Here is a 19673-nt window from a genome sequence, read left to right on the forward strand (position 1 = left end):
GGAAGCAAGACCGAGGGTCTTGTACAGCAAGTTGCTTACACATTTTATTATGTTTTTTGGTCCTTTCCCCTACCTTCGATCCTCCACAGTAATTTAGAGTAAGGGATATGCAATTCCAAGAATTTTTAGACTTCAGAAAAAAAATACTTGGGCGATTTGACCAAGGTTGTTCAATTTTTATTTTAAGTAAAGACATTTTAAAAAGCTGAGCTCATTTCCTAAGTGATAGGCTATTTAATTCTCCAAATATAAGAAGGATATCATGTCAGAACAAGACAGATCTTTAAACTGAATGCATGGAGTTAACATCTGACTACACTGTCTCCCCTTTGGCCTCACTTTACACTGGGCCAGTGAACATCTCTTTAGAGCTGGTATCTGTGGAAAAGCCCTGGAAGCTGACAAAAGTGACTGGATTTCACCTTAGGAGGAGGTCACTTAAACTGAGTCGGGAAGTTGAGGAGTCAGCCAGAGAAAATGTGAGTGCGGGAATGAAGGCCCTGGGGCAGAAGAAGGCACCAGGAACAGCCCAGGGCCTCAGGATGCAGTTAGTGGGGAACAGAGTGGTACTGGAGAGAGAGGTCAGGGGAAGCTAGACAGGAAGGACCTTACGGGACCCTTTCTATCACTTCTGTTTTTCTTTCTGCCTTCATTGTGCCTGATTCAAAGCTTGGATACATACTTTGCCTTCAGACATCTTCAAGTTTTGGCGCTAGACTAGGATTTTAGGGACAAAAGGAAGTACCATAAGACTGATAGTAGGGAAATCTGGAATTTTCTGTAATTCAGACTCTGCCAGGATATAACTATATGGCTATGGCCCATTTATCATTCGTCTCAGAAACTTTGTTTCCCACAATGATCTGGATAAAGATGGTTGTGAAACAGATGATAAATTATGACCATTTCACTTTCAAGAGTCTGTGGTTATGTGATTTTAGGCTGACAAGGTGCCTGTGGACTTTATACCTGTATGTGTATCCCTCGTACAGACGGAAAACTAGGAATACAGCCTTGGGGATGTAGTAGGAGACTTGTTGCTTTCTTTCTATAAGCAAAAAAATATCTTATTTTATTAGTAGATCTTTCTTCACCCCCCGTGAAAACAGGGTAAGATTTAGTGACTATAAGAGACAAAGTTTCTACTTTCAAGGAGATATTCTGCTAATAAAAGAAAATAATTACGATATTTTACTGGAATAAAGATAGTGGCCAATTAGGAGGTAGGCGTAGGTGAAAATCTAGGAGATTTCTATCCAATACACGAATTAATATTGTTTTGTTAAGTCCCTACAGTCAAAGCACTGTTCAAAACACTGGTGCAAGTTATAGAGAAACCAATTGATTAATAACAGAGATTCTATAGGGGCAAAAGGAACAACCACCACAAAAGGGTTGGAAAATTTGTGTGATGTGATCAATACAGCAGTTATGAAAAGTGATGTTGGCTGTTTAAGAAGAGCTCGTGATTGATGAGGTGGGAAAAATTAAACAAGTGGAACTGATGAAGAAGTGCAAAAGGACATTATAACTTTGACTGGTTATTGTTAGTCCACTGCATAATTTTGGCTTACAGATTCAACATTGAAATATTTCCTCCTTATGCTAAGACTTAGTTTCTTCATCTATAAATAGGTACAATAATCCTTCCCTCAATGAGGCTTTGCAAGAATTAAATGAGATCATATAGACTGTAAGTAACCAGTACATGACTGAATATGAAGATCAAAAATTGAAAAAAAGGTGAAGAGTAAAAGAAGCACGGGCGGGAATGAGAACAGTAAACAGCAAGGACGGCAAAGACCGTGCATCAGAGCAGCCGTGCTCCGAGGCGGGGCTCTACAGAGCATGTAAGCCTCAGCTGGAACATTTTAGAAATGCAAATTATGCACATCTCCTGAGTCAGAAACCGGGGCTGGGGCCCAGCATTCTGTGTTTTAACAGGCCCGCCAGATGATCTGAATGCTTGCTGAGGTACGAGAACCACCATGTAAGTCAACCACAAGCAGAGCTGAGGCAGTCCAGAGCAGCAGTTCATGTTTTCATTTAAGAACCAGTTACCCAGCACCAGCTCTGGTACAGGACTGCTGTAGATCCTGAGGAAACAGAGATTGCAGAATTTGCTGTCATTACTCACTAGGCACTTTTCCAGTCACTTCTTTGTTAGTGCCTCTTCCTCTTTTAACTCTAATGTCAGTGCTGGTGGCTTGGATCTCTTTTCGCTGCCTGTATTTGGTCTGGATTTTTTCCCCTTGTTACTCTATATTGATAAATTCCAAAGATGATAAAATACAGAAACACAAATATTTCTATATTTCTAAATACAGAAACACAGTGCTCAAAGTTTCTATATAGAAGATAAAATACAGAAACTTGCTCTGAGTTTCAGCACTCAGCAAGAAACAGATTATCGGCACCCCAGAAGACCTCTTCATGTCCTTCCACACCCTTCCAACCACTCCCGCTCCCTGTCCCCAGTGTACTCATCATCTTTTGTCTCTATATTTTCGGGTATGATTGAGCTGGATTTGCTGGGGAAGACATGCTGAGGGTGGGTCATTAGCTGGAACCCACAGAACACGTAAGATTTGAATAGGTTTGGAGAGAAAGGGATAATTGTGACACGATGTGCTGAGAGAATTAATTAGGTGACTGTGAAAAAAGGAGAGGAAAGCAAAAAGGGGTCATCTGAAAGCAAATTATGTCTTCAACCTTTTTTTCTTCATCTCTATACCTTTTCCATGGGCTATGTCTGTCTTTCACCACCTTAATAAAGAGTTTGCCCAAGTCTATATCTCTCCTTCCACCCTCTCCCTCTGGCCTCTCCCTCGAGTTCCCAGCCTTCACTGTCACTTGTCTGTCATAGTCTTCATATTTCCCCATATGGATACCTCATTCTCCAGTGTCTCAAACTCAACATGTCTAGATCAAAACGAGTGAGCACATTCCCTCTCAAGCCAAGTTTTTGCTTCTGGCTTCTTTTCCATGAATAACTTCCTCACCACCTGGCCAGCAAGGCTAAGGATCTCAAAATCATGTTTGGTTTCTCTTTCCTTCATCTCTGTGTCCAGCCGGTGGCTAACATTACCTTTACAGAATCTCTCCATTTCCTTCTAATTCTATTGCCTTTAGTTCAGGTCTTTCACTTTTATTTAGTGATTTGTTCATCCATTATTTAAATAATATTCACCAAACATCCACTATGTGGTAGGCTTTTTTCTGGATGCTTGGACCAAATCTCCGAATAAAGCAGACAAAAATCCCTGCCTTCTTGGAGTTTATGTTACAGATGTAGTAATGGCTTCCTATCGGTATTCTCCTTTCTAGTTAATTCCTTTTTTATTTCATTACATACATTCTTTCTAGATTGATCAAAAAGCATAGTTCTGATTCTGGCTAGTCTTTACTAAATTCATCAATGACTCCGCATATAATAATCCACCCAGCTTGGCAGGGGTATTCAGGGCCCCGGGGTTTTGCTCTGTCCTAGCTCACCAGTCTTAATGAAGTGTTCGGCACCACTCTGCTGCCTGTCTTTTGGTTTGGAGATAATTTGTTTGGCAAATTTCTGCAGTTGCTAAAAAACACAGAAGAGATTCAAAGTAGTAAAATTGGCATTGATTAGCTCAAAGAAAGTGAGAGACTGACTAGAAGGGTCATGCTGACTTTTATAGGAAGTGTAACAGAGATCTTGGTTAATTAATAAAAAAGAAACAAAAAACTGATTAAAATCACCATAAAAATATTACTGCAGAAAACATGATTTTGGAATGAAAACCTTATCAGAACAGAAATCCCAGCACACTTTTGTTCAGGTTGCTGGCTCCTCCCATCATGTCCCATGTCTCACCACAGAACATGGGTAAGAATATTATTAAGGTGCAATTTTTATATGTATTTCCTGAGACCAGTAATACATAAAATAAAAACAAGCTGGATTTCAATCATTTGAAATAGTTACTTAATGTTACTGCAAACGTAACTAGCTTCATTAAATGGCAGGTATAGGCTGGATTATTAAGAAAAAAATGAATGCACACTTTGAGGTCAATCTCTGTTTGGAGTCAGTGTTAAAGCAGGGAACTATGTTCATTAAAACAAAAACCACTGGGGCCTCTGTGAGACATTATTCTGGACTATATAATATATAGAATCATAAATGTTATTCCATATGGAAATCTTATATTTTTATCTGAGCCATAATTAAGTTCTAGAAATAGTACAGTCGGCCCTCTGTATCTGCAGGTTCCACATCCGCAGCTTCAACCAACCAAAGATCAAAAATATTCAGAAAAAAACTCTCAGAAAGTTCCCCAAAGCAAACTTTGAATTTGCCACATGCTAGCAACTATTTACATAGCATTTACATTATATTTACAACTATTTACATAGCATCTACATTTTATTAGGTATTATAAGTAATCCTGACATGATTTAAAGTATTCAGAAAAAAAAGGGGAAAAAATAAAGTATACAGGAGAATGCACATACGGTTTTTGAAAATGCTCTGTGATTTTATGTGAGAGACTTGAGCATCCATGGATTTTGGTATCCATCAGGGTCCCGGAACCGATCCCCTGTGGATACTGAGGGACTCTGTAGGTTCTGTTTCATAGTACTAGGCATTCCGATGTGAGTACACAATCTGACTAATTATGAAGTTAGCTTTTTTGAGCTGCTCAAAGAACTATGAAATGAGATAGATAAAAGGCAATTATGAATTGGCCCAATTAAAAAGTCATGATAAATGAAAACTTCCATGAAGGAAGAATTAAAGTTTTGGTCAAGTACAGTCTTAAGCTATTTGTAGTGAAAAGATAAGAGGCAGGGAAAATAATTACAGTATCCTCCCACAACTTTCAATTTCCAGTACTTTCTTGTTTACTTCTGATCAGCTGATGCAAGACAGCTTCAATTTCAAATGCCTCCCTCATCATAATGGGCGACTCTTTACTGTTGGCAGGTTGTTTAAGTTTCTGAAAGTCACCCAAATTTCAAGTAAACTAAAATGCCCATCAGCATTTAGTGTGAGAGAAGGCAGCTTCCCGAGAAGGCATGAAGATCATCTGGATGCTATCACACTGGGGCACAGTGGCGCCAGGGCTTAGGCTTGTGGGACTAGGAACTAGGGGAGGGTGACAGATGTTATGATTTCAGACCTGGCTCTGCCACTTACTAGCTTTCTGACCTTGGAAAGCTGCTAATCTTTTCTGTGACTCAGTTTCCTCACCTGTAAAATGAAGCCAATCACGGTATTTACCTCTCATGGTTATGGTGAGGATTAAATGACTTAGTTAGGGCGCTTGAACAAGTACCTGGCTCAAAGTACATCTTTAATGGATGTTAACTATTATTTTAGTCTATAGTACAGTTTCTCTATAAATTAAATATAACCCAATCCTTAACATTTTATCCATCATTTGTGCTACTTTTCCTGTATGTCTATACAATAATGACAATTTTAAAACAGATATTCTAGTTGTGTTTATGACTTAACAAAGCGTATATACTAACTGATACTCCTGACTCCTTTATGTAAGATATAAATGCATTTATTTTATTTCTTATCTCATTTTGGGGGGGAGGCTGGAGGTAATTAGGTTTACTTATTTATTTTAGAGGAGGTGCTGGGGATCGAACCCAGGACCTTGTGCATGATAAGCATGCGCTCTACCACTTGAGCTATACCCTTCCCCCTCAAATGCACTTTTTAACACATTAATTTTACTAGCAAATTTTAGAGGTAAAATTTTTAACAAAGACAATTGGCAAAATAGGGCAGGGATAGAACACTGGACTGACAACCAGGACTTGTAGTCCCCAGGGCAAGTTCTGACCCAGGATTAGACTCTAGGCAGGTCACCCAGCCTCCCTTCCTGGTTCCATATACGTAAAATTAGAGAGTTCATCTCAGTGCGTGCCGAAGTCTCATTCATGGCTCACGGCTAAGATTATTTTCTTCTACTAACATAGTTATCATGGGAGCCCGTGAGCCTATTCCCATGTTGTTGCTGTGCTTACAGTATTTTAAGGGTTTATAAGAAAGGAGCACATTTTTTGATTATCCTCAATGACATAACATTTTCCCTTTAAAAGGAATCTGAATTTTTAAGACAGTCAGAAGTATCTTGGGGCTAAGTCTTGGGAGTAAAATGGCTCTTTTGAATAGAAAAAATGTGATGTAAGTATAATGGAATAAAAGTGTTTCTGAGGGAGGCTTCCGAGAGACTCTGGAGGCTGTGTATGTGTGTGTATGTGTCAGTGTGTGTGTGCAACGTGTGTGCGTGAACGTGTGCTTCCAAGTGCAGTGCACATTTATAGTTTCAGGTTCTTCAATGCTTTGTTAAAAACTCAGCCTTTTTTGTAAAACAAGCTGCTTTTTATGCTTTTTGTAAAACAGCTGCCTTTTGAATGAAACAATACTTACTGAGATCTAGAAACAGCACAAATGTTATTTTTAAAAAAGGCTGATCCGACTTGCTCCTTGCAAGGCAACTCGGTCCAGTGTCATGTCATCCAGCGGAAATGCTATCGCTGTGCACCCCACATGGGTCAGTTATCTTCTCTGTACCTCAGTACTCTTCTCAGAAAAGTCTAATAAGGATGCTTGTTTATAAGTGGTACTGTCTTGTTCCTTGGATGAAGTGTTCCCCCAATGCTGTATGACGTAAGTACAAGCAAAACAGAATCTTGTAACACTTCAAAATCTACTCCCTGCGACTGCACTGTCTGAGGGCTGGAGTACTCAGGAGTGAGAATGCTGCATGCTTCCTAAGAGTAGTCTTGTCATTTTCCTAAAATTTTGCTACTGCTTTGCAAGGTTAATAAAAGTAATTTCAAATCATACAGTGCACATATGATAAATTATTTTTGAAATATTCACATACTGGAAATATCATCAACTGTACTTATAGTCCCTTTTATTTAGACTAAATACTGAAACAAATGTGAATTACTTAGGTCCTCCATCAGACACAGCAGAGTGACTGGTAAAGCCCACGGGGTATTAGGCATGAAAATAGCTCCATCCAGATTAAAGAAATAGAAAAAAAATAACCCAAAGGCTACTCATTTTCCCTCTTTTATTGAAGTTCCCTAAATTCAACATTCTAAATTTAAAACAAATGTTTTAAAGGGAGGTTGCTCTGAAATAGGACTAGTACATTCCTTTCACAGTGGTTTCCAGGGGCCATTCCTTGTTTAATATATGCATATTACATGAGAAAAGAAAATGATTTCCTTCATTGAAATGTTAAAATGTATGCTATTGCCTTAGATTAAAATATACGTATAAAAATATATTATTTTATTTCTCCCTTTGAAAGTGAACTTTCAATGTTCTCTCTCGTTTTGCAACTCCTCAGATTTTTCTTACTTTATATAAACATGTCCATCTAAACTATCTTGTTTTCTTGATCTAGAACAGAGAGTGTGGATGTGATAAAACCGGTTGTTTTTAGTGGGGTGTGTGTGTGTGTGTGTGTGTGTGTATAAATGTTGGTATATACAGTTGACCTTTGAACAACTCAGGGTTAGCAGTGCTGATCTTCCTGTTAGAGCACATTTGCATGTCACTTTGCCCTCTGTATCCAAGGTTCCTCCATATCTGTCATTCTGCATTCCTGGATTCAACCAGCTGTGGACTGTGTAGTACAGTACTGAAAAAAAATCTGCACGTATGTGGACCTGAGCAGTTCAAACCCGTGTTGTTCAAGGGTCAACTGTATATATATATATATTTTAAAAATAACATCTGGGGTGTGAGAGCAGAACGATACTACTGCAGATGTGTGAACATGATTTGAGCAACTACAGAACAAAAATCTAAGCCAGAAGATTGTTTGAAATAATATCCACTGGGTAGTGGATTATCATATTGTTGTTTTAAAATAGTAACTGCTTTCCTAGAAAATCACTTTCCAGTTGGTTTTACCTGAAGGTGGAATTGAGCTGATGCAAAGCTTGCAGTAGATGAACAAGGAGGCAAAATAAGAGTTGGAAAGAGTGGGCTCTTTGTGGCTACTCGAATCTGCGCATCCTTTTCCTTTCGGGTTCCCAGACCATATGCTTGCCTCTGATTTCCACCAAATCCTGTCCATCCTTTGTCAAGCTGTACCTTTTTTCCCCTAATCTTTTCTCCTTATTTTCATTGAGACTATTCTCACTGCTTCACAGCTGGAACACTACAACCGCCTTGTAAATGGCCTTCCTCACTTAAGCTCTCTCTTTGTCCAACCCAACACCTTGGACTCAAATGCTCCTCTGTCCAGATAGTCTCCTCCTCAGAACCCTGCAAAGTTGGTGTGGGGTCCTGAAGGAGGACACGCACACTGATCTGGGTTTGAGTCCCAGCTCCACTTGTCATTAATGTGTGACTTTGGTAAGATACCTAACTCTGTCTCAGTTTCCTCAAATTTTTAAGTGCAATTAATAAATAACCAATTCGCAGAGTTGTAGTAAGCATCATATGAAACACATCCAGTGTTTAGCATACAATGTGCTTAACAGACGACAGCTATCAACACTCTGGTGTATCCCATTCAATTTTAGCTTCTCTACCTGTATTCACCTGTCAGCATACTCTCCATTCAAGTTGTTCCTTTTCATTGTCCTTTCAACACCTAATGACTATTTTCATTTGTGGTTTCATGTTTCTCTGAGTGTCTTACCTGTACCTGTCCCCATATGCAAATTCTGTTTACCCTTGATGTCTTCCAGCTCAAGTCTAATAAAATATTTTCTATCCTATTCAGCAATAGCTTCATTTTCTCTATTTTTTGCAGCATTTATTGTCTATACCATAGAGTTTAACATATAAGCTCGTATTGCTTACTGTTTACATGGGTATCTTGGTACTGTCACTCCTGCTCTCAGAGTGGAGGGACTGTATATATTTTGTATGTCTACATGGAAAGCAATGAACTGTTTAGCTGCTGGTTGTAAGCACCTGTGTGGGAGAGTCTTCCAGCCAACCCAGTGAAGAGATTTAGGTTGGCTGGTGGCTGATTTTGGAGCTGCTAACTAGGCAATCAATAAAGGCTGCTTCTCCTCTCTTCCTGAAAAAGGAACAAAGGACTGCGAAAGTACCTCATTCTGTTGGGAAATAAAAGGTTAGGGCTCTGTGCTTTCAGGTTAAAGGAGTATTTTCTATCTTTCTTGTGGGAATGAAAGCATAAAAATTCCTACAGCACAGAGTGGAAAGAAAGGTGGACACATGCTGTTTGTTTTGTTTTTCTTCTCAGTTTTTTATTAATCATTGTATGAAAGATTGGAGAAACCAAGAGAAACAGAAAATTATTATAAGAGGAGATAGAAAACTTAAAAAAAAACCAAGCAAGTACAACTGATAGATATTCAGTGTATTTGAGTATAAGTAAGTAGGATGATCTTTGAGTATAAAGTTAGGTAGATGCTTTATTCATTCATCAAATATTTACTGAATGATGACTCTGTGCTTTCATGAGGTAGGCACTAGGGAAGCACAGACATATGCCTGAACTCAAGGGCCTTACCAACACGAGGCAGGACCCAAGAGGTAAGACATATTAAGATAGAGGGAGGTCAAAAGATTTAATGGTCTTTTTCTGAATCCAAGTAAACATACAAAATAAAGTAGTAGATATTCCAATAGTTAACAGTGGAGGGGAAAAAAGACAATATTCAAGGAGTTTCAAACTAATGAAATAAAGAAATATTGCCATTTAGGGACCAATAATGAAAACATAATATAAATCAAGGATAAATTCTATTAATTAGTAGATTAATTCTATTCTGTGCCCTTAAGAGACAGAAGAAGAGCAAGAGAGAAAAGATAGACAAGCTCTAAGTGTTTGTTTAAAGCAGTTTGTTAAAGGGAAATGTCAATTTTAGGAGCCAGACTGTCTGGGTTTGAATCTCAGCTCTAATACTCAGTAGTTTTGTGAACTTGGAGAAATTACTTTACCTCATTATGTCTCAGTTTTTCTGTCTATAAAATGAGGAGATAGAAAACTCATAGGCTGCTACTTCTAAGAACTTAGGACCTGGCACACAGTAAGCATTATACAGTATGTTTCATATTATTCTTGTAAGTTTTTAGGAGAAAGACAAGGGAAGATAGGGTGCACGCTAACCAGAAAACTAAACATGGAATTAGAAATTTTGAAAATTTTCCAGTTTTATTGCTTTTTTGTGACTCTTGAGGAAGTCATTTACCCCTTTGGACTAGTTCCCTCCCTGGTTAAAAAAAAAAAAGGAACTACTTACTGTTCATTCAATTTCTAAAAATTCTGAACTTCTGTGATTAGGTTGAAATATTGTTTATGCATCTCTGCCATTACCCACGAATTCAACAAAGTCAGTCTCCATGCAGTTTGAGATACACCCTTGTTTTTGTGCCACTAGGTGGTTCCATCCCCAAGGTTTAGGGTTAGCAGCCAACAGGCAAAAAGGGACTCTTTTATTGAGGAAGCATAAAATTCAACTCATGAATTAATTATTCCTTGACACTCACTAAGATTTGAGAACAGAGGTGAACTTGTGCTAAATGCCCTATAAGTATTTTTTAAAGTAGTATTTTTAGCCTTTGGAAGAGTTAAGGTTCTAAGATCAACACTGCAATTAATTTTATTAACAACATAATGATATTACTCTAAAAAATTCAGTTCTCTTCCATTCTTAAATGTCTTTAATGTAACAGCTCTTGACTAAGTAATTTTTTTATACTAAGAACTATTACAAGACAAAGGCCACATAAAACATTAGATGAACAAATAGGGCAGAGAGTTCATTGTAAACATCACCACCACACCAGCACTCTGACCCATATATCCGGGGAGATAAATAAATACTTTTAACTTCTGCTGCCAAGGTATCTCGCATTTTTAGAGATCAAAGGAACAAAGCTCTTCTATCCAAATTTACAGTCTTACATGCTATAGCACTTACTGGTCCTTAAAAGTCACTCCTGTGCACCTCAACTCATATGCAACTCATATTGTACATGTGAGTATATCACGACAGCCCAGGTCTCTGATGCCTAACACGAACCTTGCTCATCTGCTCAGTGTATTTACTTGTAGATTAATAATCGTGCACTAGTATGCAACTGTGTAATACATAAACGTACATTTCATCTGATTGTTCTCAAGTCACTAAAATGTAAAAGCATATAAGGTACGGGCAGACAGCTGATAATAAATGCAGTTACTACATTAACTATATAATACTCATTTTAGATATTAATATTTATTATATATTAAAGTAGTTTTGATATCTTATATGTTATGGTGTAGGCACATAGTCATCTGAGAAGTAATTAGTCTTTATTTAATAAAAATCACTCTGAATACTGTCATTTTCATTAAAAATAATCACATTAGCAATCAGTGATCTGGCTTAATCAATGGTCCAGGATAAGCTGTCATATTAAAGCTATTTATAATAATTTCTAAAGTGTACTCCAATTATTAAATTTGATGATCTTCCTAATTTTTAAAATCAGTGACTAAAAAGGAGTTCTCCTTTCTCTAATGGCTATAGCAAAAGGGAAGGAATGCAGATATTTCCTGAGTTCAGGGAGAGAGTCTGGGAGATAGACGAATGTGGCACGTGTGCACTGGTGCAGGGGGGAGGGGGGCTGGCACATTGATGCTGGCCAGATGTGTCTCTTTCCCAGCTCTCTCTTCCAGAAGTCTGGGGAACCAGGATGCTGAGTGTCATCATTAAGGAACTCGACAGAAAAGGACAATTTAAATTGTCAGTCTCCATAATACAAATCAAATAAAGGAAAAATAATGCTGAACACAATACTGATTTCTAGCAGTTCACTGAAGTATACTCACTGAGAATTAAAATCTCTGTCAGCTAAAGCACCACAGAGATTATCAGAAATGGAACACTTGGCCTGATTGGTTAAATATTTCTTTAACTGCTATTATGCTTGTGTATTGATTTTACTGGCTTCATTTTTTTTTCCACAAAAGACCCAGAAATCAGGTCTGGAAACAAACAAAAAAAGGTCTGTAGCGAAGGTAAAAACCAACTAACTGCAACTAAGCAATAAACAATCCTTTTCCTGACAACGTGGTTCATATTAAGGATCTGTTAAACTCTTCTGCTGGTCTTGCACCATAAAACCCAGGCATCCCCTTCACTCCATGATGCTTTTATCCTCACTTCCAAATTCATAAAAACCACAGTGTGCTTCATTGATTAAAAGCATCTTTCTGTATATTCTTTCCTCCCCTTCTCCCCTGGCCCAGTTCCGGACCAGGCCTTCATTATCTCACGCGTTCCAGTTTGTTCTAGTTTTTGCCAGTTGAAATCCATATTTGCTATCAAAACTAGATTAGCTTTCCCTTAAACACCATCTTCATGATTTTACTCCTGGGCTCCAGAATGGACAATGGGTTCTTGTAGCAGCTTGTGGCCTACAATATGAATTCTAAACTTCACACTGCCTTGCAGATTAACCTGATGTCTTCATTGTTCCCCAACACATTCTACCCTTTCCCACTTCCATTCTGTTCTCTTTCTGTTTCTCTAATAATTCTCTATTTTTTCCCTTCAGTCTAATTATTCTCTACTAATCCTTCAAGGTCAAGTTCAAGGTTCACCTTTTCTGAAGAGCTTTCATTCATGTTTCCTCTGATTAACTCTTTATTCTGTATGGCATTTAATTCTTCAATATCTCAACTACACAATTTAACATGGTATAAATAAGCAATACCGATAAAAAAAAATGTCAGTGCACATTTATAGGAATGTTGATATTGTTCGTGCTTCCATATGCATGAGTCTTGTATCTTCAGCTAAACCACAAGTGCCTTTCAGATAGCTTCCCTGTGGCATAATTGGCTTTCCACTTTGTTTCCCTTAGAATCTATTCATCAATAAGTATGTTTTGATGGATTGACATTATACCTTAGTACTTTACTTGCCAATTTATGCATATTTTGGTTTTGTCTTACACTTAGAATTTTATTAGAGCCAGAAGGGACCACTATTAGATTGTATTATTGTATAATTTGTATAATTTTTTACTCCCTTCTCCTCTCTGTGTGGAGTACACTCACCCACCCTGCTGACTTGGGGCCTGGTCATGACACTCTGCTTTCCTAGCGGTCTGTGAGGAGGGGTGATGTGTGCCACATCGTGCAAGCAGCACAGGAGGCGCTGCAGGTGTCTGGCAGCCTCCTTCCCAGGCTCCCCCTGAGGTGGGAATGGCTTGCCCCCACCAGGACCGCTTCTCTGGCCTGGGCCCTGGGATGAGAAGCTGCACAGGGAACTGCTGGTGACCTACAACTTGTAGCCAAACCACAGTCCTCACGTCCCCAGAGTGAGAAATAACTAATTTTTTTAAAGTCACTTTGGGTTGTTTGGTACTCAGAAGAGGTAATTAACGTAGAAGCTTAGAGTTAATTTAACTTCCTCTTTTGCTGATAAGGAGAGAGGGCTACATTTTTAGTTAGCTAACAAAAGAGTTATAAATTTGGACCACTGCCTTTTGTTTTGTTTTGTTAAACATAAAATGCCTGGCTTTTTGTAATCCTGAAATTTGGAGGATTATAACTCAAATAGCTTGAAATTTGGGGCCTTAGTACTACCTAGAGTAATACCCAGAACTGCTCTCTTTTGTCTGGTTTAGCATTCAGAAAATAGGTTTAAGAATATCTAGAAAATAAATCAAATGTACCATCAGTGTCGAATGGAACATATCTCTCCCTGAAAGATATTGCTCTCCCTCAGGTCTGAGCTGGTTTGGCGGTAGACAGAATGAAATGCAGCGATCTTGTAAATTCCTTTCAGGCCCAAGTCTTTCACCTACGTTGTTAATTTAAAATATACACTTCAAAATTTTCTTTCTTAAACAACTTATAATGGTAAATTCTGATTTGAGAATGAGTATAATTTTTTAATAAACTGTTTCCTAAATTTCCATGAGAAAGTCTCACATATACTTTGGCACTAAATGAGAGACTCTAAAATTTTTACTCTTTTCCTTTATAAAATTAAGATGGAAACATCACTATCAGTATGTGCCTCAAAACTTTAACCCGCCCTGTTATTTAACGCTTTGGTGTTTTTAGAGATGAATCAATTTCACTAATTCTGTGACATTTTTAGTCCCTAAAAATTCAGAGACTAAAGTCAATTATGTTTTAATTTTCTCTTGTTTATCAGTTTTTTTAGAATAGCCAGTTATATGCAGCAACATTTCCCTTTTTTTATGGGAAAAATCATATGCTAGAACATGCTTCAGGAAATGAATAATTGAACAAATGAATAATTGAACAACCACTTATAACTTCCTTTTTGTTGTTGTTTACTGTGATTTTTCAAGAGAAAACAAAATGTAGTAAGCTAAATAGGGTAAGCAAGTGGATTTTCTTTTTCTGTATTTCCTCTCTCTTTATTTGGATCACACACAAATCTTACCTTTGCGAAAAAACATCTCGGTAAGGACTGCCATGCTGCAATGCAATTCCATATCCTCGATCAGCAACGGTATTCCCAACGGTGTAAAAGGAGCAGTCTGGGTCATTGATAGCCACGTATTCCAGTACAGCAGCATCCCATACAAAAGCATAATTTCCATATTTTACCTGTGCAAATGTGGAGAACAAAAGAAGAAAACAGGATTTAAGGTTGGAATTGTAAGTCATATAGGCAGGATACAAAATGTTACTTTGGTATACATTTAATAGTGCAAAAAATAATAGGACCTATACTTCAAACTAAACACTTATTCTCAATGAAAATTTGGCTTTTGGTTAATTTATAGCTCTGTTCTCTTGGAAATGTAATCAAGTTGGAATGGTCACTACATTCTAAGCCACACTGCTTATAATAAATGTCATCTTAACTGGGAGAACAATAAACGCAGGAAAGGAAGCCATGGCTTTGCGCTTCTCTGAGTGCAGTAATTCTTCTAACTGGCCTTGTGTCTTTGGGGACCCTGTAAACTGTGCTTTTGGAGGTGTTACAAGAGATAACGGCTCCTTTGGACTATTAGGCTTCTAAACTAGGTAGGCTTTTGCACCAACCCGATATGGGTATCATCTTCTTGCCTGTGACCTATATCCTAAATGAATTCTGCAAGTACAACTCACATTGAAGAGAAATAACTAACACTGCTGAGCTAGAAAGATACAGTTCTTGTCCAATGTTCTTCTAAGTTAATCTGTGCCAAGTGTGACCTATAGTGGAACTTGGTGGGCATTGCAATGAGGAAAAAAAAATTATACAACCTTGTCTATCACCATGTAGGGAACATAACTTTATTCTGGGTTGTTTACAATATCTTTTAGTGATTGTCTTTTTTTCCCTCAGTAATCACTCATAACCTAAGTCACAAATTTATTTTTAAAAAAAACCCCAATCTTAATAAAGAAAATTATTATATATAAACATAGAACTTAAGGAATTCATAAAATAAACAGAACCAATAAATACATCAAATATTCAGTTTGTTTGCTTGTTTGTTTGTTTATTTATTTATTTGAGGGAAAGGTAATTTCCTGGTAAATTTGATTAGGGGAAAAGAAAAAATATATACAAATACAGAGAGAGGGACTGATGTCAGCAGAATGGGTGACTAGGAGGTCCGCCAATTCATATCCCCATAGAAAAAGCAATTTGGTAAAAATGTGTTTCTGTGGGAGCCTTGGGATCCATGTTGCAAAACTCTGATGGAGTCTAATACTGAGGAAGGATGTTGTCAGAGGGCATGCCTGCACCCCAGTGGCCAGGTGGCCGACTGTGGTCCTTAGAAGCAGCTCTGTGACTCTGCAGACTCTGCTTCAGCTCCGTAAAGGTAACAGGCAAGGAAGGATGTCTATTCTCACCACTTCTATTCAATATAGGACTGGAATTCCTAGCCGGCGTAATTAGACAAGGGAAAAAACCCATCAAATTTGAAAGGAAGAAGTGAAATTATCTGTATTTGCAGATGACATGATCATACATGTAGAAAATCCTGAAGAATACACAGAAATGCCAAAACTAATAAACAAATTCAGTCAAGTTACAGGACACAAAATCAACATAAAAATCAGTGGCATTTCTATACATAAACAATGAACTATCTGAAAGGGAAATTTAGAAAATGATGCATTTACAAAACTACAGAAAGAATAAAATATTTAGGAAGAAATTTAACAAAGAGGTGAAATATTTGTATACTGAAAATTATAGTAATGAAGGAAATGAAAGACAACGGAAGGAAATGGAAAGAAATGTCATGTTCATGGATTGGAAGAATATGGTTAAAATGTCTTTACCACACAAAAAATATACAGATTTGATCCCTATCAAAATTCAAATGGCATTCTTTACAGAAATAGAAAAAAAATCCTAAAATTCATATGCAACCACAAAAGACCTAAGATAACCAAAGCAGTCTTGAGCAACAACAAAGCTGGAGGCATCTTGCTTCCTGACTTCAAAATATGTTACAAAGCTAGAGTAACTGAAACACTATGGTACTGGCATAAAAACAGACATATAGACCATATAGAAGGGAGCAAAATAGATATCCCAGAAAGGGATGCATACATTTATGGTCAACGGATCTTTTGAAGGGGTGTCCAGAACACACAATGGAGAAAGGATAATTTCTTCAATAAATGACTTTGGGAAAACTGGATATCCATGTGGAGAAGATAAAATTAGATTCCTATCTCACACCATATACAAAAATCAACTCAAAAGGGATTAAAGTCTTAAGCATAGGACTCGAAACCATAAAATTCCTAAAAGGAAATATAGGGGAAAAGCATCTTGACATTTGTCTGGGCAATGATTTTTGGATAGAACATGTTCAAAAGCATAAGAAACAAAAGCAAAAATAGACAAATGAGATTGCATCAAACTAAAAAGCTTCTGCACAGAAAATAAAATAATCAACAGAGGGAAAAGGCAAGCTATGGAATGAGAAAATTTCTGAAAACTATATATCTGATAAGAGGTTAATGTCAAAAAATAAGGAACTCATACAACTCCATAGCAAAAACATAATTTAATTAAAAATGGGAAAAAACATTTCTCAAAAGAAGGCATACAGAAGATTAAAAGATGCATGAAAAGGTGCTCAGTATTACTAATTGTCGGGGAAATGCAAATCAAAACAATAATGAGATATCTCAAACTTGTTAGCATGGCTATTATCAAAAAGACATGAAATGATAAGTCTCGATGAAGATGTGGAGAAAAGGGAATCCTTGTACACTGTTCCTAGGAATGTAAATTGGTATAGCCATTAGACATGTTCCTCAAAAATTTTAAAATAGAACTACCAGATGATCCAACAATCCTGCTTCTGGATGTACAACCAAAAGAAATGAAATCAGTATCTCAAAGAGATAAATGCACTCCCGTGGTCATCACAGCATTATTCATAATAGCCAAGATATGGAAACAAATGTCCTCAATAAATGAATGGAGAAAGAGAATCCATAAAGAATAATGGATATACAATGAAATATTATTCATTCTTAAATAAGAAGGAAATTCTGCTATTTGCAACAACATGGATGAACCCACAGGATATTACAGTAAGTGAAATAAGACAGACACAGAAAGACAAATACTGCATGAACCCACTTGTACGTGGAATCTAAAACAGTCAAACCCATAGAAGCACAGAGTAGAATGGTGGTTACCAGGGGGTGGTAGGTAGGAGAAAAGGTGAAATGGTGGTCAAAGGACACAAAACATCAGTTATGCAAGATGGCTAAATTCTGAAAATTTAACATACAGCATGGTGAGTATAGTTAACAATACAGTATTATAAATCTGAAATTTGCTAAGAGGGTAGATCGTAAGTGTTCTTATGACAAAAAGAGGTCACTACGTGAGATGATGAGTATGTTAATTAGCCTCTTGTGGTGATCACTTCACAATGTATACTTATATCAAAACATCAATTTGTGCACCTTAAATATATGCAACTTTTTGGCAATTACATCTCAATAAGGTTAAATATACAGATGGTTTAAAAAATGAAACAAAATATTCAAAAATAGGTTCAAAAGAATACTATGCATGATTCTATAGGAATAAAATTAAAATATCAAAATTTGATAATTTCCTGGAAAAAGAAAAATCATATTTTCTCAAGAAGTAAAAACTTCTCTAGCATAAAGAAAGCACTAGAATATCCTTAATACTAAAATATGACAAACATCCCAAAATCTCAGAGTCCTGTTCTCCCCAAAATAACAGCAAACTGATTTTAATAGTATATTAAAACAATAATGTAGCATTATTAAATAAGGAAAACCAACACTGCTTCAAAATTAGGACAGTAATTGGGATAACATGTCTTCTAAATGAAGCTTTATAAAATTTTTAAATAGTTTTCAACAGACACCAAAAATACATTTGACAAAATTGAAAACCATTATCTATCTATTTATCTAGTAATGTATATAGAAAAAGGTTCTTCTTTAATGAGGTATAGAACAGAATAACTACTTCAAGCAAGTAGCACACCTATTGGAAACTGAGACTCTTATGGCTTCACCATTAAGTCAAGAAAATGATGCCAACTATCAGCCCTAAAACTTAGTATGACTGTAATCATTCTAGCCAATGCAATAAGGCAGGAAGCAAAAATCTGATTTCACATTATTAGGACAAATTTATCATTATTTGATAACATATTTATGAATCCACAAGAATCAACTGAAAGAATATTAGAAAAAATAAATATTTTAACATAGATTGGTTATAAATAGATACATAAATCAATTGCTTTTTATTAATACATCAATAGGAGATAATATGTACTTTGAATAAAAATATCCACTTATACTAAATATAAATACCTAGGAATAATTTTAACCATAAGTGAGTAAGATTATATACAGAAAACTTCAAACATTTGACTGAAAAAGATTTAAACTTGTTTCTAGAAAAGATGTAACATATTCCTAAAAGAATAGATCAGAATTGTAAAAGAAATGTCAGTTTTCCTTTGTTTATTTGATACTTAATGCAATCTAAAGAAAATATCCAAAGAATGTCTTAGGATTTATTAAAATCTTTGCATATTTACTTGGAAGAAAACGGATGAGAATAGTAAAAAAAATTGAAAATAAAAAAAATGTTTGGAAATTAAGAATACCAAGTAGTGAAACATGTTATAAAGCTTCAAAAAAAAAAAAAAAAGCACCTGTTTGAGAATAGAAAATCGGTGGAATAGACAAAAAAGCCTACAGAACCGATAAAAATATATAAATGTCATAGACTGTATTACAAAGACCATAATCCAAATCAGTGCTGCAAATAAGAAAACTATTCAAAATGATAGTAAGACAAGTGAGTATTTTAAAAGGTCAGTATTAGAGCAGTATGTCACATCATCCACAAACTAAATTCCTATAACGTAATACATTAATTATAATGAACAAAGAACCCAAATTTTAAAAATCCATCAAACTGGAAGAACATGTAAGACTGTATTTTCTGATATTAGGAAAAGAATAGGATATCTAAACATAAAAGTAAAGTAAGGAAATATAAATACTCGATATATTTAACCACAGTCAACTCTGTATCCATGGGTTTTGCATCCATGGATTCAATCAACTACGGACAGAAAATATTCAAAAAATAAAATCCCAGAATATTCCAAAAAGCAAAACTTGAATTTGCTGTATGCCAGCAACTGTTTACACTGCATTTACATT

At 36.4% G+C, this 19673-nt stretch overlaps 1 protein-coding gene across 1 annotated transcript in view; it reads right to left on the minus strand.

Annotated features, from left to right (window-relative positions):
• Positions 1-19673, minus strand: part of GRID2 (glutamate ionotropic receptor delta type subunit 2) — a 1264409-nt gene that overhangs the window by 94498 nt on the left and 1150238 nt on the right. Inside the window, exon 14 of the mRNA XM_072940458.1 lies at positions 14419-14585. Within this exon, the coding sequence (XP_072796559.1) occupies positions 14419-14585 (167 nt within the window). The remainder of the gene's footprint in view (positions 1-14418; positions 14586-19673) is intronic.

This window comes from Vicugna pacos, chromosome 2 (assembly GCF_048564905.1).
Source record: "Vicugna pacos chromosome 2, VicPac4, whole genome shotgun sequence".
Taxonomy (NCBI): Eukaryota; Metazoa; Chordata; class Mammalia; order Artiodactyla; family Camelidae; genus Vicugna; species Vicugna pacos.